The sequence below is a fragment of the Erythrolamprus reginae genome, chromosome 1, assembly GCF_031021105.1.
Source record: "Erythrolamprus reginae isolate rEryReg1 chromosome 1, rEryReg1.hap1, whole genome shotgun sequence".
NCBI lineage: Eukaryota > Metazoa > Chordata > Lepidosauria > Squamata > Dipsadidae > Erythrolamprus > Erythrolamprus reginae.
Window position 1 is genome coordinate 286,908,399 of NC_091950.1, and position 19,404 is coordinate 286,927,802.

Genomic DNA, 19,404 nt, shown 5'->3' on the forward strand with positions numbered 1-19,404 from the left:
TTTACATTGACTGTCCATCCTTGGTTCTAGAAGGAGGAGAGAAATTGTCCTCCTCTGAATAGGTTTGCAATTTGGGTTTCCTCCTAGACTCACAGCTAACATTAGACCAACACCTGACAGCTGTAGCTAGGGGGATCTTTGCACAGGTCCGCAGTGTACCAATTGCGACCTTATTTGGACCAAAGGCTTTTCTCACAGTCACTCATGCCTTCGTCACCTCACAGTTAGATTATCGCAACACGCTCTACATGGGGCTACCCTTGAAGAGTGTTCGGAGACTACAGTTGATCCAGAATGCAGCTGCGCGAGTTGTTGTGATTGATGTAATGTGTACGCCCATATTACATCAATCCTCCGCGAACTGCACTGGCTCCCAATTGTTCTCCAGATGCAATTCAAGGTGTTGGTCATTATCTTTAAAACCCTACATGGCTTAAGGCCAGATTATCTTCGAGGCCATTAGAAACATAGCTCCCAGCATCTAGTAAGGGCCCACAGAGCTGGTCTTATCTGAGTCCCATCAGCTAAACAGTGTTGGCTGGCATGTCAACAGGGTAGAGCCTTCTCTGTGGATGCCCCGGCTTTCTGGAACCAGCTACCTTCTGAAATCAAGACTACTCCCACTCTATTCACCTTCCGGAAAGCTATAAAGACCTGGTTTTTCCAACAGGCCTGGGGCCATTGATCTTACGGGGTAATAGTGAGATCCTGCCATGAATGGTATGCAGAGGTTTAACTGTTTTAACTGTACAGTGATCCCTCTATTATCGCGAGGGTTCCGTTCCAAGACCCCTCGCGATAATCGATTTTTCGCGATGTAGGGTTGCGGAAGTAAAAACACCATCTGCGCATGCGCGCCCTTTTTTCTATGGCCGCGCATGCGTAGATGGTGGAGTTTGCGTTTCCTGCCACCCACGCAAAAGGGGAAATCCCGATTCGGCTCCTCGCTGCTGCTGCGCTACCGAGCAGATCAGCTGCTGGGCGGCCGAAGGAACCTTCCCTGGGTGTTCCCGGCCGCCCACGCAAAGGGGAAACCCTGGCTCCTCGCTGATGCCCGCCGCTCGCCCGCCCGCCAGCAAGAGGGGGAAGACCCAGGGAAGGTTCCTTCGGCCGCCCAGCAGCTGATCTGCTCGGCGCAGCAGCAGCGAGCAGACGAAGATCGGGGTTTCCCCAGCCGCCCACGCAAAGGGGAAACCCCGGCTCCTCGCTGATGCCCCCGCTCGCCCGCCCGCCGCCCGCCAGCAAGAGGGGGAGAGATAGAGAAAGAGAGAGAAGGAAAGAAAGAGATGAGAGGGAGGAAGAGTGTGAGAGAGGAAGAAGCAAGATAGAGAAAGAGAGAGAGAAAGAAAGATGAGAAAGGAAGGAAGAGAGTGACGTCATCGGGTGGGAAAAATCGCGATATAGCGTTTCGCGAAGATCGAGATCGCGAAAATCGAGGGATCACTGTAAATTGTTTTAAAACATTTTTAGAGGTCTCTATTACTATTGTTATTTTATATTCCTGTTTTGAGTCACCTAGAATCCCTAGGGAATTGGGCGGCATAGAAATTGAATGAATGGATGGATGGATGGATAGACAGACAGTCAGACAGATAGGGAAATAGATATTAACTTGGTTCTTAAGTGAGTCTGGCTTCCCTATTGACTTTGCTTGACAGAAGATCGCAAACGGGGAATCACATGATCCCAGGACACTGCAGTGGTCATAAATATGAACTGGATGCCAATAGTCTGAATTTTGATAACATGATCACGGGGACATTGCAAAGGTCATAATTGTGAAAAATGATCACAAGTCCCCCCCCCCCCCCCCCCCGTGCTGCTGTAACTTTGAACAGCCCCTAAATGAATTGAGTCGAAGACTACCTGTACTGCAGAAGTACAACAAAAATGGCTTAAGATTACAGTACATGTCCTGGATTCCAGCCCCTTAAAGACTATATTTTCATTTACAAAAGCTCGTTTCTAGAAAGAAGAACAGTCTAACATTGTGACCACCAGGTATCAACCATAAAGCAATGCTTAGGAACATAAAAAGTAATGATGCAGTTAATCCTACAGGCAAACAGAGAATGATATTAAATCAATAAAGCCCCTGCATTATTGAACAGAAGGAGGAGAGGCGATCATTTTTACCTTCACAGTGTGAAATTGAACTGAAGAGCTGTGTCTTCCAGATAGCAAAATCATCTACACTGCTATTAATTTCTCCTTGGATATAGATGAGACTCCTGATTAATGCCATCTGTGACCCACTGTGATTGACTTGAGAATTGGGTGGTGTAAATAAGAGTTCAATATCCTGCAGTTGGGTTGAAACCTTCAGCAAACCATCCACTCCTGAAGAGCACACTTCAAAGCTTTTCCTGAGAAAAAAAAACATTGAAAGCAACATTTGAAACTAAATGAAAAGTGCGTGAATAAACATGGCGTGGTTTCTGTTGCACTTATGAGTGACTTGACATTAGAAACACAATACAGACATACGCACATACACATTTACTGTAGCAAAACAGGCCAGATCTAAGCACCCCTTGGTCGGATCCAACCCATGGGCCTTGAGTTTCACACCCCTAAGCCAGGCCATCAGCTTCCATAGCACTGAATGCATTGGCATCCTTCAGTTTTGGAAGACCATGGTATCATGCTCTGGATTCCCCAGAGTATTATGAATACTACCGTGTTTCCCCGAAAGTAAGACAGTGTCTTACTTTCTTTTTACCCCCAAAAGCCCCACTACGTCTTACTTTCGGGGTATGTCTTACATTGGAAAAAAATTGAAAGGGTCGCGTTCCCGAAGGCATCTCCCCAGAGTCCAGAAGGCCAGCCGCGGGACAGGAGCCTCGTGAGCCCTTTTCCAAGTTCAACCTCAGGGCTCCAAGCGGCATGCATGCATGGAGCCACAGACACGTGTCGGGGAAGCGTGTGTCTGGAGGGGAGGAGCCGCTCTGCGCAGTTGGGCAGCCCCACCTGCCTGCCGGAAAGGAGGCGGGCGAAGGAGGGCGCAGCTCCGGCCGCTCGCCTCGGAGCTGGTCGGCCTCGCTGGCCGCTTGCAGCTGAGCCTCGGCAGGACTCGATTGCTGGGACGAGCGCCTTCGCTGCAAGCCGCCGCCCGCTCGGCTCGCTTCGGACCAGCGCCGTCCTTCGCTTTGCCAAGCCGGGGAAGAGGCGGTGGCGCCACGGCAAGGCGAAGGGCGCGCGGGGAGCTTGGAAGCGACGTCATCGGGCTCCCCCCCAGGCAATACCCCCGCGTTTCCCCCGAAAGTAAGACATATGTCTTACTTTCGGGGTACGGCTTATATTAGCCGACCCCCCTGAAGCCCCCGATATGTGTTACAATCGGGGGTGTCTTACTATTGGGGAAACAGGGTAATTATCATGCTCTTGAAGAATAGCACTGAATACCTCTTAGAAATACGATGGACTCTGATAGGAGTGGTTTAACTTTCCTATAGGCACAACCCCTAGAAAAGGTATCATCCTACCAAGGCGGTTACATGCAGCTTGCAAATAAATGGAACCCCCCACCAGCGTTCCCTGTAAGCTGCGCGCGTGCGCGCCCGTCCCAAAATACCCCCTAAGCACCCTTTTCCACGGGCGCTCGCTCCCCATCCCCCTGCCAGCCCACGGGGGGGGGGGGGGGGGAGGTGCCGGCAGTAGGAGGAAAGGGAGCCGTGGCCGTCCCTGCCTCCCCACGGTACCTCCGTCCCCCTCACGCCCCTGGCCTCTCGCCCCTGGCCTCTTGGCCCTGCCCCCCGCCCGCCCGATCCGCCCCTTCTGCTCCTCCGCCACCTCCTGCCTTGGGGCGTGACTTCTTCCGCAGGGGTGGTGGGTGGCTGCGGCTTCTCGGGACGAAAGCGCTCCCAGCCAGAGGGCTGCGAGAGAGCGCTTTCTCCATGCGCTCCGGGAATGCCCACCCTGCCCCTCCCGCCCGAGCCGTTTGTGTGTGTGTGTGTGTGTGTGTGTGTAAACTCTTGAACCATTTCCAATAGCTCACCTGTTATTTGAAATGGTTCAAGAGTTCACACACACACACACAAGGGGGAGGAGACAGGGATGGAAAAAGAGGAGAAGATAGTAATAATAGTAATAGATTTTGGTTTTGTTTTATTATTAATTTCTTTTAATAAAAAAGGGGAATTTTTTTCTTATTTATTTATTTATACTTCTATGCCGCCAGTCCCAAAGGGACTGTTGCTCAGACACTATACTTTTCCGCCCACACCGAAAAAAAATTAGATGGAACATTGCCCCCCACTCTTTGTCCCAGTAAGATAAGATACATCTCACTTACCAAGAATGGAAGACAGTCTCAGAAGACACCTGTTTTATTCTGTCCACGTCCGATTTTATTGCTTTCACCTCTACTAGCATCTCTTTCACCTTGGAAGCCAGCTGTTGATATATCGTATCCTGCTTTTGCATCCTGCATGCTGCAGGCAGCTGTTCTGGGCTCATTGGAGTGAAATACTGCAGCTCTGAGGGATCCAGTTCTGGGAGCGACTTTAGAATAGTGGAAGAATTCAATTCCAGCCCTTCAGATTTTATTTCTGTCCTGGGGGCGTTCAAAGTTTGGCCTTCTGGACAGCATTCTATAAACCAAGACAGTTGTTCTAGAAGCACTACACACTGCATGGAAAGATACTGTAATTTGTCAGTCCATTGCTGAACACCTTCTTGGGGAGGGAAAGGCACTTCGTATTCACTTCCAGGAGACAGCATGCCACCAATCTCTTGTATACAGCACAGCTGATTCCTGTTTAAGAGATTCATATAAGTAACAGACTTATTGGTAATTAAAATGCAATTATTACAATTCAAGTATTTCTAATTCTTTCTTATTAGACTTGGCTTTCCCTGAAAGCTTTTTTCTACAGCAATTATCTACTTGATTTTTCACCACTCTGTAAGAGATCTATTTTTCTTCTGCATTTATTTTCCAAGGCACCCAGGAAGCCTGTGGATTTGTCTATTTAAGCTTTTCTCAATTAATACCTTCAACCCCAGAAAGCAGGGAATTGTATTCACAGTACAGACTGAGGAAGGTCTGAATAATGATCCGGAGAAACAATGTCAACCTCAGGTGAGCAATACTGTTCCCAAAGAATGACAATCTCATTTCTGTTCAATTTCCTTTAGCCAGGTTTACACTGGGAAAAAGAAAATCCTGCTATGAAAAAGATTACTGACTCCCTCAGAGAGGGTTCGCAACTTGGGCGTCCTCCTTGATCCACAGCTCACATTAGAGAACCATCTTTCGGCTGTGGCGAGGGGGGCGTTTGCACCTGGACCGGGAGTCCCACAGCTCACAGTCACTCATGTCCTCATCACCTCGAGGCTCGACTACTGTAATGCTCTCTACATGGGTCTACTTCGAAGAGTGTTCGGAAACTACAGATCGTGCAGAATGCAGCTGCGAGAGCAATCATGGGCTTCCCTAGGTATGCCCATGTCACACCAATACTCCGCAGTCTGCATTGGTTGCTGATCAGTTTCCGGTCACAATTCAAAGTGTTGGTTATGACCTATAAAGCCCTTCATGGCATCGGACCAGAATATCTCCGGGACCGCCTTCTGCCGCACGAATCCCAGCGACCGGTTAGGTCCCACAGAGTTGGCCTTCTCCGGGTCCCATCAACGAAACAATGCCGTCTGGCGGGGCCCAGGGGAAGAGCCTTCTCTGTGGTGGCCCCGACCCTCTGGAACCAACTCCCTCCAGATATCAGAACTGGCCCCACCCTCCTTGCCTTTCATGAACTCCTAAAAACCCACCTCTGCTGTTAGGTATGGAGGAATTGATTCCCACGGGCCGTTTCATTTTATGTATGGTTTGTCTGGGAGGCATGACTGTTTTTATAATAAGGGTTTTAAACTGTCCTTTTTTAACCATTAGATTTGTACTATGTATTGCTGTTGTAAGCCGCTCTGAGTCTCCGGAGAGGGGCGGCATACAAATCTAATAAATAATAATAATAATAATAATAATAATAATAATAATAATAATAATAATAATAATATAGTTCTAGAAAAATCTCTTCTTAATCTGAATGAATAAGTTTGGAATATATGAGAAAGACAATACCTCAGGGAAACCCATTGTTCTGTCAAAGCAGTGAGAGACTTCCTCTGTTTGACAAGCATCTTCATGAGGTGTGCAGTGAATCCTTTACATCGCTCAACAGTACTTACTCCAATCTCCTATAGAAAAAGGTAGCGACTGTCATCCTTCTATTTCTCAAAACCAGTTCTTCTAATGATAGCTGTAAAATGCTTGAAGTTATAGGCTACACAGTCAATTAGTTAGATATGAATTTGCACATTGTTTTTAATTCCCCTTCAGGTACTTGGGATATGCATAAAATTACATTGCAAATTTATTCCATACCTAAATGAGAATGACTAATTAAGCATTCTGAATACATAGTTTATTATTAAAGGCAGCCAAGCGCTAAAGGTAAGTAGTGAAATGGTACATAGTTATCCAACTTAGAAACATAGAAGACTGACGGCAGAAAAAGACCTCATGGTCCATCTAGTCTGCCCTTATACTATTTCCTGTATTTTACCTTACAATGGATATATATTTATCCCAGACATATTTAAATTCTGTTACTGTGGATTTACCAACCACGACTGCTGGAAGTTTGTTCCAAGGATCTACTACTCTTTCAGTAAAATAATATTTTCTCACGTTGCTTTTGATCTTTCCCCCAACTAACTTCAGATTGTGTCCCCTTGTTCTTGTGTTCACTTTCCTATTAAAAACACTTCCCTCCTGAACCTTATTTAACCCTTTAACATATTTAAATGTTTCGATCATGTCCCCCCTTTTCCTTCTGTCCTCCAGACTATACAGATTGAGTTCATTAAGTCTTTCCTGATACGTTTTATGCTTAAGGACCTTCCACCATTCTTGTAGCCCGTCTTTGGACCCGTTTCTTCACTTGATTGCCAAATAATTTCACAATATTTTTGTCTCTATGTGGCACTCCAGTATGATAAATTGTAACATTCAATGTCCTCGGTCAATAGCAGTCAAGGGCTGGCAATGATGGCAGTCATAGCCAAAACACCTAGATTTCGCCATACTGGGGGAAAATAGTCTACAACTGAAGGACACACACTCTAAAAAAGTGTCCATCTGTATAAGAGAACACCAGGTCTTAGAATGAGTCGTGCTATCTCACCTATTGAAGAATTGAAATGAAATAAAACTTCTGGTTTTGTTTGCTTTATTTATTACTTTTTACCTCTCCATTTTCCTTGGTGAGTTCAAGGTGATGCACATGGGAAACCTCTCTCATTTTATCCAAAGCAACTAGTCTGTAAGGTAGGTTGCACTGACAGAAAGTGACTGACCCTAAGTCACTCAGTCGGCTTTATGGACAAGATAAGTATGTTAGTATGAAACATGAATGATTGGTTTAAAATGAATTGGGTTTTAGAATGTGGTATCTCTTACGGGGTTTTTTTACATGTTTTTAGTATTTTAAATGTTAGATTTCTCACATATTGCATTTGTCTTGTAAGCTGCCCTGAATCTCAGGAGGATGGCATAAAAATCTAATAAATAAAATAAAAAAATAGGTTTCAAGAAAGAAACCTCCTATTTCCATGGCCCAAGCCTAACACCAAAACAAGTATATTACATTAGCTCTGGAGATTTACCTTTGAAGGTGCTAATAATGCTGTCTGAAGTCTACAGTGATGTGCAAGGGACCGATAGAAGTATTTCTGGCATCCATCCCAGGACAAAGAGATTTGAGAGAGTAACCTGAAAAGCAAAACAGTTTGAATCCCTTAAGACAGAGGTGCCCAAACTTTTTTAAGCCTATGAGGCTTGAGAAGGCAACCTGATAAGCAAACTCAGAGTGAGTTTTGATCTGATCGAAGAACAGATCTATGGGCCTAATTTGCTGCCAAAATCATCTTCCAATCATAGACATATTTATTCATTAAAGGGACCACACAAGCTCATTGATCTTTTGAGCAGTCTGTGAGATTATAACAAATCCCTTTCCTAACAGAAAACAGCAGAACCCTTCAAAATTCTTCATATGATAGCATATAATAACACAAAATTTACAGCTTACAAATTCTTGATCAGCATTTGATTGTGTATTTAAGTTGAGTATCTTATCTTTCTTGGCTTTCCCTATTATGTATTACATCCAGTAAATCTTACTAGTTTCCACAAAGTGTTGTTTGTTTCCACTGCAAAGAGCAGGGAGAAGATCTCCTATCAGAAATGGAAACAAAGGCCAAATACCCACAACTGTTCAGGTTATTGTTGACTACAGTAAAAATAATCCCGTAAGGAGAAAACAATGGGATATTCATCATGCTTAAACTGATTTTAAAATAACTGAAACAATTATCTCCGCAGACTAGATTTCAAAAATCCAAGAAAGTATTTTTGCCACCCTTTCTTACATCAACATTGTATTATAGTATAGAACTAAAGCAATACATACCTTGCATCCAATTTATGCATGCAGTTAACTAAAGCCAATGCTCTGTTTAAATCCAATGGATGAAGGAAAAGCATACTTTGCGAACTTTTGGAACGAGACCACGTCAGGCCTTTGCGATACGATAATCCTTAGAAGGATATTTATTTATTAGGTTTTTATTTCGCCTTTATTACTTTATAAATAATTGAAAGCATTGAATATACCAATACTCCTTCTTCTTCCTATTTCCCCCACAACAACCCTGTGAGATGTATTGGGCTACGGGAGAATGATTGGCTCAAGATCACCTAATTTGGCTTTCATGCCTAAGGCATGACTAGAAATCACAGTCTTTTGATTTCTACGTCAGCCTCTTAACCACTACATCAAATTAATATTTTTATATTTCTCAGATCTGTAATATTAAATATTTTTGCAAATCTACCGATGCATCTTAAGAATTCAAATCTAGTGCTCGTTTGGAATCAGAATTCCAGTCAAATAATAGGAACAATTGTTACTGGACCTACAAACTGGGTAGATTTTCCTTCAAATTCACTGAATTTTCTTCATTTGTAAATTAATGTGACACAAAACATCAATTATGGTTTAGCACTGTTAAGCTGTAACAGTATGGCTTGTTCAACCAACTGTAATTTAAAATATTGATCTGGTGTGATTTATGAATAAATTATCAGAGTTTATGTGTGTGCCCAAATTATGGTTGAATATTAAAATATAGGTTCATACGCCTTCCCCTGCCATTATCTTTTCTCATTCCAATTCACTTAGATATGATTTCGACTACACTATTGTCTAAAAATAACTATATTCAAATAAGGAGAACTATGTGAAGACCACCCAAATTCTCTGAAAGAAAATATTTAGAACATGCTTTTCTCATTGAGAAGACATCACAATCACTAGCATCTCTGATTAATAGAATGAGATTGCAAGTGATAGATTTCTTTGGAGAGCAATGTTGGACTCAAGGTCTAGTAAGTTAAGTGCTGGAGTTTCTCTACTCAAGCAAACTAGAGACAGACTAAATGGGTTTGCTTGTCCTTCTTTTCTTCTTTTTCTTTAATGAAAATTAAGGTAATTACGTGCAGGTTTCATGACTGATGGGAAAACAATCAACATGAAATACAAGTGTATATTCAGTGGAACTGTAGGACTTGTATAAACCACAATCACTACTATTTGTATCCACATGCAACTGTTTCATACCAATTCTTTTCCTATGTTACCTACTGATGTTTCTGTGAAACAAAACTAACTTCTTGCCAATGCATGAAATTCATTCTGTGACTGAGCCCTAAAAAGCAAGGGCATGTTTTGACTTACATAATATGCTAGAAAAACATTCATTTAACTGACCTGTAGTTGCAAGGTGTTTAAAGAGCTCTGCTAGAGCCCTTTGTTTTTGCATAAGTAAGTGTTTGGCTTCGGATTTCTGTTTTTCCTTTTCTGAAGTTGAATTCACAGACATGTTCTGCAATTTGTGGGCAGAAGAAATTACGTCACCTGCAAGGAGGAGGGGAAGAATCAATAGGACCATCACAGCTGCTCAAATTATATTTTCTTTTTCTTTCTTTTTTTCGTATGTTACACAGGTTTTCTTTAGGAGAAAAAACAGTATAGAAATATTTCACTTTTAATATTGATTTATATCAAAACCATACTATCTGTCATCTGTTGGGTCATTGTTTTAGAGATATTCCCTTACCTAAAGAAACAAAAATAATGGCCAAAGACAAAAAATCAAGAGGAATTGTTGTGATTCAGCCTGAGGCTCCTCAGGGACCGGCTGGAGCTCTGCCGGATCCATGCCCAGAGGAGGAGGACAGTGAACAGGAAGGGGAGGACCAGGCAGACGGGGGAGAGGAACGTCAGGAAGAGGAGGAGGGAGAGCAGCCTGAGACCCCCGGGGGGGGCCCTCTCCCCAGGTAGTAGCCTGGATTCATTGGATGAACAGGCTATAATAGACATGAGGCAGCGACGAGCAGCTCAAAGAAGGGGCCAATTAGAAAGGTATTTCCATCCCTGAATTGGCAACAGCTGGGTTTGGGTGTGGTTCTCCTCAGCAGGGTTGAAAAGGCAGGCCGCCCTTACAGTCTTGTGGAGCAGCGTTTCCCAACCGGTGTGCCGCGGCACACTAGTGTGCCGCGAGACACGGCCAGGTGTGCCGCGAAGTCTTTGGAAGCTCCAGCTGGGCGGGGCGCTGCCAGTGCCGGACCGCCAGTGCCTCCGACCTGGAGCTCCCACTCGCAGCTGTCCCCCGGCTGCTGCCCGATGCAGCTGTTTCCGGCGCTCTCCTGCTGGGCCCCAAAGAAGGAAGGCGGGAAAAAGGAGGCAGGGGCGGGGAGGTGCGGCAGTAGGAGTAAAGGGAGCCGCGGCCGCCCCTGCTTCCCCACGGTGCCTCCGGCCAAACGTACCCCTGGCTTCTCTGCCCTGCCCCATTGCCCGCCCGATCCGCCCACTCGTCGCCGCCGCCTCCTGTCTTGGGGCGCTATCTGCCCCCTCTCCTCCGCTGCCGGAGAGAGAATGGAGGGCGCCGTTGTCTTCGCCTCCGCCCGCCGGCTCTGCAACTAAGAGGCAGCAACCATCAACCCCCTCGCCCTCCCAGACGTCCCCAGCGCCCGGCCACGCGCCGCCTCCCGTTAGCCCGGCCGACTTTTCCCTGCTGCCGTTTTCTCTTCATGGCGCAAAGCCACACAGTCCCGGACTCCCGGATCGCCCGCTTCTCCGGTCAGCAAAGCCATCTGCCCAGGAAAGCGCAGCGCCGGGCAGCAGGCTTGCTGGCCGGAGAAGCGAGCGATCCGGGAGTCCGGGACTGTGTGGCTTTGTGCCATGAAGAGAAAACGGCAGCAGGGAAAAGTCGGCCGGGCTAACGTGAGGTGGCGCGTGGCCGGGCGCTGGGGACGTCTGGGAGGGCAAGGGGGCTGATGGCTGCTGCCTCTTAGCTGCAGAGCCGGCGGGCGGAGGCGAAGACAACGGCGCCCTCCATTCTCTCTCCGGCTCTCTCTCTCTCTTTCTTTTTCTCTCTGTTGCTGGCGTGGTGAACGAGAGAGAAAGAGAGAGAGAGAAAAAGGAGGGGAGAGAGAATGAGAGAGAAAGAAAGCAAGAGAAAGAGAGGGAAAGAAAGCGAGAGAGAGAAAGAGAGGGGAAAGGAGGGAAGGAGGGACAGGGAAAGACATAGAGGGAGGGAAGGAGGGAGAGAGAAAGAGAGCAAAAAAGAGAGGAAGAAAGAAAGAGGGATGGAGAAAGAGAAAGAAGGGAAGGAAGGAAGAGAGAGAAAGAGGGAGGGAGAAATAGAGTGAAATGGAGGAAGAGATTTTTTTTTGTCCAAACTTTTCTTTAGCCCCCCCGCCCCCCCGTTCAGTGTTCCCCAGAATTTTGAAAATATGAATAATGTGCCGCGGCTCAAAAAAGGTTGGGAAACACTGTTGTGGAGAGTTATCAATTGGGAGTCCTGTGACCTTGCTTCGAGTCTCGGCGTCTCTGATCTTGGCTTGTGGCCTAGAAGTCTGGAAGACTTGGGGGAGGCGTGGGTTTTATGATCTCCAGCGTTGTTTTTGCCAGCAAGAATCCTGTTTTATTGCCTGGCCTTCGTGAAACCTCTGTGAAGCTTCATAGTGTTCCTGTCTGTAAGAACAGTTTTTGTTACCTGTGTTTGCTTTGAATTATATAAACTGCCTTTGCTTTTTACCAGTGTGTCTGGATACTCTTTTTGGTTGGTGTTGGCGTCTGGGGGGACCCAGACAGAACAGGAATAGGAGTGATTTCCAACTTCATGACAGCTTGATTGTAGCTGACTATCTTTTTACAGTCAATCTGGGACCAGTCCACCTGGCCTCCAGAAGGCTAAGGTGAAACCAGTTTCCTGAATCTCTAAGCAGCATGGCAGCACTGAAGCAATCAAAAATTTGCCCGATTTCAATACTACAGTTTTTGGACGCATTCTATAAGACCTTTTGAGATACTTTGATTCAAACATTGTCCTATGATGTACTATTGTTTCACCCAGTTACCGTATTTTTCAGTGTATAAGCCACACCTTTTCTTCCCTAAAAGAGGCTGATAATTTGGGTGTGTCTTATACTTTGAATGTAGCTTTTTCTTCTAGCCCTAACTAGCTAATAATGATCTTCTCTTCTTACCTTGCAGGCTCGATTTCAATACTACAGTTTTTGGACCCATTCTATAAGACCTTTTGAGATACTTTGATTCAAACATTGTCCTGTGATGTACTATTGTTTCACCCAGTTACCGTATTTTTCAGTGTATAAGCCACACCTTTTCTTCCCTAAAAGAGGCTGATAATTTGGGTGTGTCTTATACTTTGAATGTAGCTTTTTCTTCTAGCTCTAACTAGCTGATAATGATCTTCTCTTCTTACCTTGCAGGCTCTTTCATTATTTCTTTCAGCGAAGAATGTTTTCCAAGCCCTAAGTTTTTGCAGTTTTTTTTTTCATTACTCTAACTTGCTCTGAGTAAGTTTCTTTCCAGCCCTAACCAACTGCTAACAATGTTCCCAGCTTTTACTGGCTTACAAACTCTTTCATTGTTACTCTCTGCCAAGAATGTATTCTAAGACTTGTCTTTGTAGGGTTTTTTTCATTGCTTTACTTGCTCCAAATGCTTCTTTCCAGCCCTAACTAGGTGCTTTTAATGTACCCAAGCTCTTTCATTGTTACTCTCTGCAAAGAAGAATGTTTTCCAAGCCCTAAGTCTTTGCAGGGTTTTTTTCCATTGCTCTACTTGTTCAGACTGTTTCTTTCCAGGTGCTAATGATGTTCCCAGCTCTTACTCACTTGCAAGCTCTTTCATTGTCAGAATAATTTTTTAAGCCCTTAACCAGGGTATAAAATAATGTGCTGAAGCTGACCAGACTAAGGATGGTAGCCAGATGAATACCTGGTAAGCAGATTCTTTTCCCTATTTTCCTCCCCCAAAACTAAGGTCTGTCTTTTATTCCAGTATGACTTATACTCCAAAAATATGGTAATTACAAAGTTTCTTTGAGAATAGTTTAAATCCAACATTCAATCCATTTCCAAAGCGATTTCTCTCTCAGAGGTTTATTTTGCAAGTTCACGTAGTTTAACTTCTCCAGAACAACCTGTAATTAGACCGAGTGGTCCCTTGACATTAGCTAAATGGTTACGGATTCCATTTTGTGCCTACTAAATGCAAATCTAAAAAAATCGTTTTTAAAAAATTAGTAAGCTACAACAAATTAACTGTAAAAACTAGAACCAGAGTCAACAATGCAAAAGTAATTTCTTAAAACAAACTGGCTAATTAAATCATAATATAAACAACATTTGGGATGCTTACCAGTGAAATCGTCAAGATTCTCCACCAAGTCCAAGACAGAACTATCCTTCACTAGAGTTGCACATATCTTCTTCATTCTTTTGGTGAGTTTAGGTAAGCGTCCCTGAAGTGATTCTGGATCAAATGTCCACCCCTTGAAGTCTTCTAAATGAAGAGCCTGGGAAATATTCACAGTAGGAAAATCAGCGGAACTGAAACTTTTGTGCTATCAGCACATATATGGACCTTTCAACACTTACTAGTTTCAAGATGAAAGCATCAGATATAATAATGGGGATGTCATCTGACATCTAGCTGCTGTTTACCAAGATAAAAAATTTACACTACAGATATCTGTCCTGATTAGAAAGCCAATGGATTCATGTATTATTTATATATTTAAAAAAAGCAAAGATATTACTGGGTAAAATGAGGCAATCACCAATTGCCATTTCCTGAAATCTACTCCTTTAAAAAAAGGAATAGACTGGGGCAGTAGCCTTAGCAATCTGGCTGCTTATTAATGAAACAAACCTTTTCCAAAGAGATGTCCACCATCTCAAATAATCAGAAAAGGAGATTTTTCCCTAACACTTTTAAATTTTTTTGAACATGGGAAGGTCAACATACAGCTTCAGCTCTGAAATTAGGAATAACAGTGTGCTGTAAACGCTCTAGTTCTAGGAAAATCTTATCTTATACCTGCCACATGAATAATTAACTGAAAATAGCACTCTCTGAAAATAATTCAATACACTACATTAAAAAGTTTAATATTCTATTTTCATCGTAATAAATAGCCACAGGTACCTGAGTAGCATCTAATTTTACAGTTAGGTGTTTCCTCAGAATATTGTTTAGGTTCTGAATATTAGTTTCGACGTTCTCTGGTGTTTTTTGCTCCTGCAGGGAAATGAGCTGTTCTTCTTTAGGCATTTCCACCAAGGCTGATTGACAAGGTTCACCGAGAACAGCTTCAAATTTCTTCATAAATTTAAACAGCGTCCTAGAGCCCATGAAAAACCAAGGTTGAGAACTAGGAGAACAGCAGGTATACATTAATCTTTTCAGTGTCTTTCAAAGTGAATGGCACTGTTCAAACTTTGTATGTAATGTTAGGGTTTGCACATAATACTAAGAAAGAATAAGGTTTGTTTGTTCTCACCTTGGCACAATATGTCAGCCCAACTAACCATGGCTTACTGTAATGAATGGTGGCTTGTTCAACAAAAAATAATAAAATTGTGTGAATGCAGCCAACATTGCACACATTAATGAATCCAATTTAATTCAGTTGGCAATGGAAATTTCTATTATTGGCCTGCAACAATGGGACAGGCAGGCTGGTTATATCCTACTGTAATTTTGTTGATTTGTTATGCATTTTAACATAGGGCACCATGCTCTCTGAGACAGTTACTGAATTTTGTTCTTCAATTATCTATCTGTTTGTCTTTCCTTAATACTTTGCAGAGCTGGTTTTAAAAAACAAAAGAAATAGGTTGAAAGAAGAAAAAGGAGTCTCAATGAATGTCTGAAATTGACCTTTTACCAAAACTTCATTTACCTGTGTGTCTTTTCTACAGATTGTTTTACAGCCCAAAAGCTGACATCATTCCATCTTGAGATTTTCACAAACTCCTATAGTGGAAAACAAATAACTTCATTTATTATGTCTTACATACTGCAAAGAATTTCAAGTAATCCTCACTTAGCAACCACAACTGACAGTCACTAAATGAAATCACAACTGTGTTTATTATCATACTTCAGTTTTCCTTTGCTTTACAGAACACCGAAGTGATAAATGTGCGGATTGGTCACAAAAAAATTTTTTTCATCATGGACAGTCACTATGTAAAAACTATTTGTGGTTTTCATGTTTTCATTTTAAAGAAAAATATGATCCTTTTATTAATATTTGATATTCAAGAATTAGACAACTGTCCTCATACTTAAATGTTTCATTCTCACCTTCAGTTCTTTTTCTAAGGTATGTCGCCGTTCAATCAGCTTGGCATGGACAGATTCTGAAAATTGCTTATAATAATTATATAGATTCCATAATACATTGCCCAGCACATCTAAAAAGAGAAAAAATATCATTTAGTTTCCTGTTTCTATAATAAAGGCATATGAATTCCACAGCATTATTTTAGTCCCAAACTAGAAAGAACCCTGTTTTCACAAATCAGTTGGGCATCCAACTAGAAAAGTCCTTTGGGATTGGGCGGCACACAAATCAAATCAAATCAAATCAATAAATAAATAAAAGGGAGGGGGGAAATGTGATTTACTTGACAAGTTTTTTAAAGATAGTGCCCAATGGGTGAAAAAAAAAAGTTACTCTGAAGGTCTACCATGGAATGATTTTAAAAGTTATTTATAAAAGGTTATCTTGCACTGGAACAAGTAATCTTAATTATGTTTACCCTAGGCATATAAAATATTAGCAGCACTGAATTAAAAGGTAGAATAAGGTAAGAGAAAAGAAATGCAATGAATAATTTTGTAATATTCTTCAGGTAATACTACCACTAATATTAGTCAATTTGTTGGCAAACGAAGTTGATAAACTCATCTGATTATCACTGAAATAATACAACTTAGTAACCCAGCTAAAATGGTTATTCCAATATTCGGAATCAATTATAGGCACTTCCATAGGAGAAATTTTCTAGATACAACTTATTTTGCTTTCAATTATGGAACATATTCTATGAAACATCATGCAATTCTAATTGGAGAACATATCATCAAAAGAAAACTGAGTATGACAGTTAAATCAAGCTTTTTTATGATTGACCAACCTTGGAATTTTTTTTAAAAAATCAAATGTAAGTGAGTTCTTCCAGGTTATAGTTGCTTATTTAACGAAATAAAAATAATGATTTTAATGACCTATGCTAGTAGGCATGATGGGGATTGAGAATCAAAAATATTTGACAAGACCTTGGTTGGGGATTCTGTTCACTAATTAACTCTTAACAGTGAGGACAATGAACCAGTAGAACTGCTTGCCACTAGAAGTTGTGGCTGCTCCATCACTTTGAAGAAGAGACTGGACAGCCATTTGTCTGAAATGGTAGAGGTTTCCTGCTTGAGCAGGGGTTTGGACTAGATGACCCCCAAGGTCCCTTCCAACTCCGTCATTCTAAGTAGATAGATGGTGTAGGAAGTCTTGTAATAACTGGAATATTATTTTGCATCAAATAGGGAGAAAATATACTTTACTGTCTAATATCTAAATATTTTGTAGCTAAATCTGTTTGGTAGCCCTGATCAGGGAAACAAACCAACAAAAAACTCAATCACTTACTTTTGTTTTCCTTTTGTGTCATCAAAAAGACGTGGCAGTGGAATTCTAAGAGCATTTGAAGTCTGGTATGAAACTCCCCCAATGTGGATCCTTCTATGAAAAGTTTCAGTGTATCGACCATAGATGCTAAATTAACTTCTGTCAGTTTCAAGAAGTTGGAAATGTGAGAGACAAGTGAGCAGCAGAAAAATGAGAAAAACACATAATGAAAGCTATTTAATGTTGATGATTTCCAATAAAGACATATCAACAAAACAAACACTCCTGCCTCCTATATTTTTTAGTGCAAATATAACTTACACATGCTTTACATTCAACTTCAAAACTATGATTGTTTCTCCTACAATCCCTCTGTCTGTAACGTCAAGAATGGGTAAGAGAATTAGTTAATACAAATTCTTATTCAATTCAAAGGAGGCTAGGATTGGTTGAGGGTGTGGGGGAGAAAGGAGCAATGGTACAATTAAATCACATTATTCACCTCAACTTGATTTGACTGAATTATATTCAATCCAGCGTTGTAGTTAGAAATATAGAAACATAGAAGACTGACGGCAGAAAAAGACCTCATGGTCCATCTAGTCTGCCTTTATACTATTTCCTGTATTTTATCTTACAATATATATATGTTTATCCCAGGCATGTTTAAATTCAGTTACTGTGGATTTACCAACCACGTCTGCTGGAAGTTTGTTCCAAGGATCTACTACTCTTTCAGTAAAATAATATTTTCCCATGTTGCCTTTGATCATTCCCCCAACTAACTTCAGATTGTGTCCCCTTGTTCTTGTGTTCACTTTCCTATTAAAAACACTTCCCTCCTGAACCTTATTTAACCCTTTAACATATTTAAATGTTTCGATCATGTCCCCCCTTTTCCTTCTGTCCTCCAGACTATACAGATTGAGTTCATTAAGTCTTTCCTGATATGTTTTATGCTTAAGACCTTCCACCATTCTTGTAGCCCGTCTTTGGACCCGTTCAATTTTGTCAATATCTTTTTGTAGGTGAGGTCTCCAGAACTGAACACAGTACTCCAAATGTGGTCTCACCAGCGCTCTATATAAGAGGATCACAATCTCCCTCTTCCTGCTTGTTATACCTCTAGCTATGCAGCCAAGCATCCTACTTGCTTTTCCTACCGCCCGACCACACTGCTCACCCATTTTGAGACTGTCAGAAATCACTACCCCTAAATCCTTCTCTTCTGAAGTTTTTGCTAACACAGAACTGCCAATGCAATACTCAGATTGAGGATTCCTTTTCCCCAAGTGCATTATTTTACATTTGGAAACATTTTACAGTTACAAGTATACAAACACAAACTATGGAATTCTAGTGTTATATTAATTTATCTCATTCATAAAGATGCTGTGCCTTCACTGGGTAAAGTGAGCTCTCCAGGAAAAGCTTCTATTAGCAGCTTATTTCACTACTTGAATACTTCGTTACCTTCAATTTCCTTCTCTGACTGTTCTTGTTGGTATTTTTCAACCATTTGATAGAGTGAGAACCAGTGCTTCGTTGATTTTTCTGTGTATTGTTTCATTACATTGTCCAAACTGGCAGACCAACCACTAAAAACATGAGAGGAGGAAAAAAAGTAAAGTTTAATGCTTTATATGAAAGACCAGGTCCACACAGGAAGGTTCAAATACATTTATTTATGCTAAAAAACTATGCAAAGGAAACTTTTCAACAATGCTTAATTGGAAAAGGGTCAAGGGTACTTGAGGCGAGGGAGGGCTGGACTTAGTTCTCCTGTGGCCATATCTGTATTCTAAGCTAATGCCTGTGTGCACTGTGCTACCAAGTTCTGCCATCCTTTCTATAGTTTATCCTCAATAACAGTCATTTATTTATCCAACACTAAATGAAGACCTTTGGGGGGGGGGGGGGAAGCCTTCAGTTTAATCAGTTTGGCAGAGCCCTGTTATCTGTTGTAAACAAATCTAGGTTTCTTCCTTACTTTACTATGGTTATTGTTCTTTTGCTATACAGTGTTCCCTCGATTTCTGCGGGAGATGCGTTCCGAGACTGCCCGCGAAAGTCGAATTTCCGCGAAGTAGAGATGCGGAAGTAAATACACCATTTTTGGCTATGGACAGTATCACAAGCCATTCCTTAACACTTTAAAACCCTAAATTACCATTTCCCATTCCCTTAACAACCATTTACTCACCATTATTACTGGTATTCACCATTGAATAAGACACTTAGTGATCCTGATATTTATAAACATAGTATTTATTAACAATAATTATTTTTTTTGTTATTTATTTGCAAAAATTATTAGTTTGGCGATGACAT

The 19,404-nt window shown here is 42.0% G+C and overlaps 1 protein-coding gene across 1 annotated transcript in view; it reads right to left on the reverse strand.

Annotated features, from left to right (window-relative positions):
• The window catches only part of MDN1 (midasin AAA ATPase 1), a 136,653-nt gene that overhangs the window by 28,128 nt on the left and 89,121 nt on the right, over positions 1–19,404 (reverse strand). Inside the window, exons 69-80 of the mRNA XM_070733209.1 lie at positions 18,547–18,671; positions 17,095–17,232; positions 15,750–15,859; positions 15,343–15,416; positions 14,586–14,781; positions 13,797–13,953; positions 9,834–9,980; positions 8,475–8,601; positions 7,669–7,774; positions 6,083–6,198; positions 4,295–4,756; positions 2,137–2,366 (exon numbers count right to left, since the gene is read on the reverse strand). Coding sequence (XP_070589310.1) covers positions 2,137–2,366; positions 4,295–4,756; positions 6,083–6,198; positions 7,669–7,774; positions 8,475–8,601; positions 9,834–9,980; positions 13,797–13,953; positions 14,586–14,781; positions 15,343–15,416; positions 15,750–15,859; positions 17,095–17,232; positions 18,547–18,671 — 1,988 coding nt within the window. The remainder of the gene's footprint in view (positions 1–2,136; positions 2,367–4,294; positions 4,757–6,082; positions 6,199–7,668; positions 7,775–8,474; positions 8,602–9,833; positions 9,981–13,796; positions 13,954–14,585; positions 14,782–15,342; positions 15,417–15,749; positions 15,860–17,094; positions 17,233–18,546; positions 18,672–19,404) is intronic.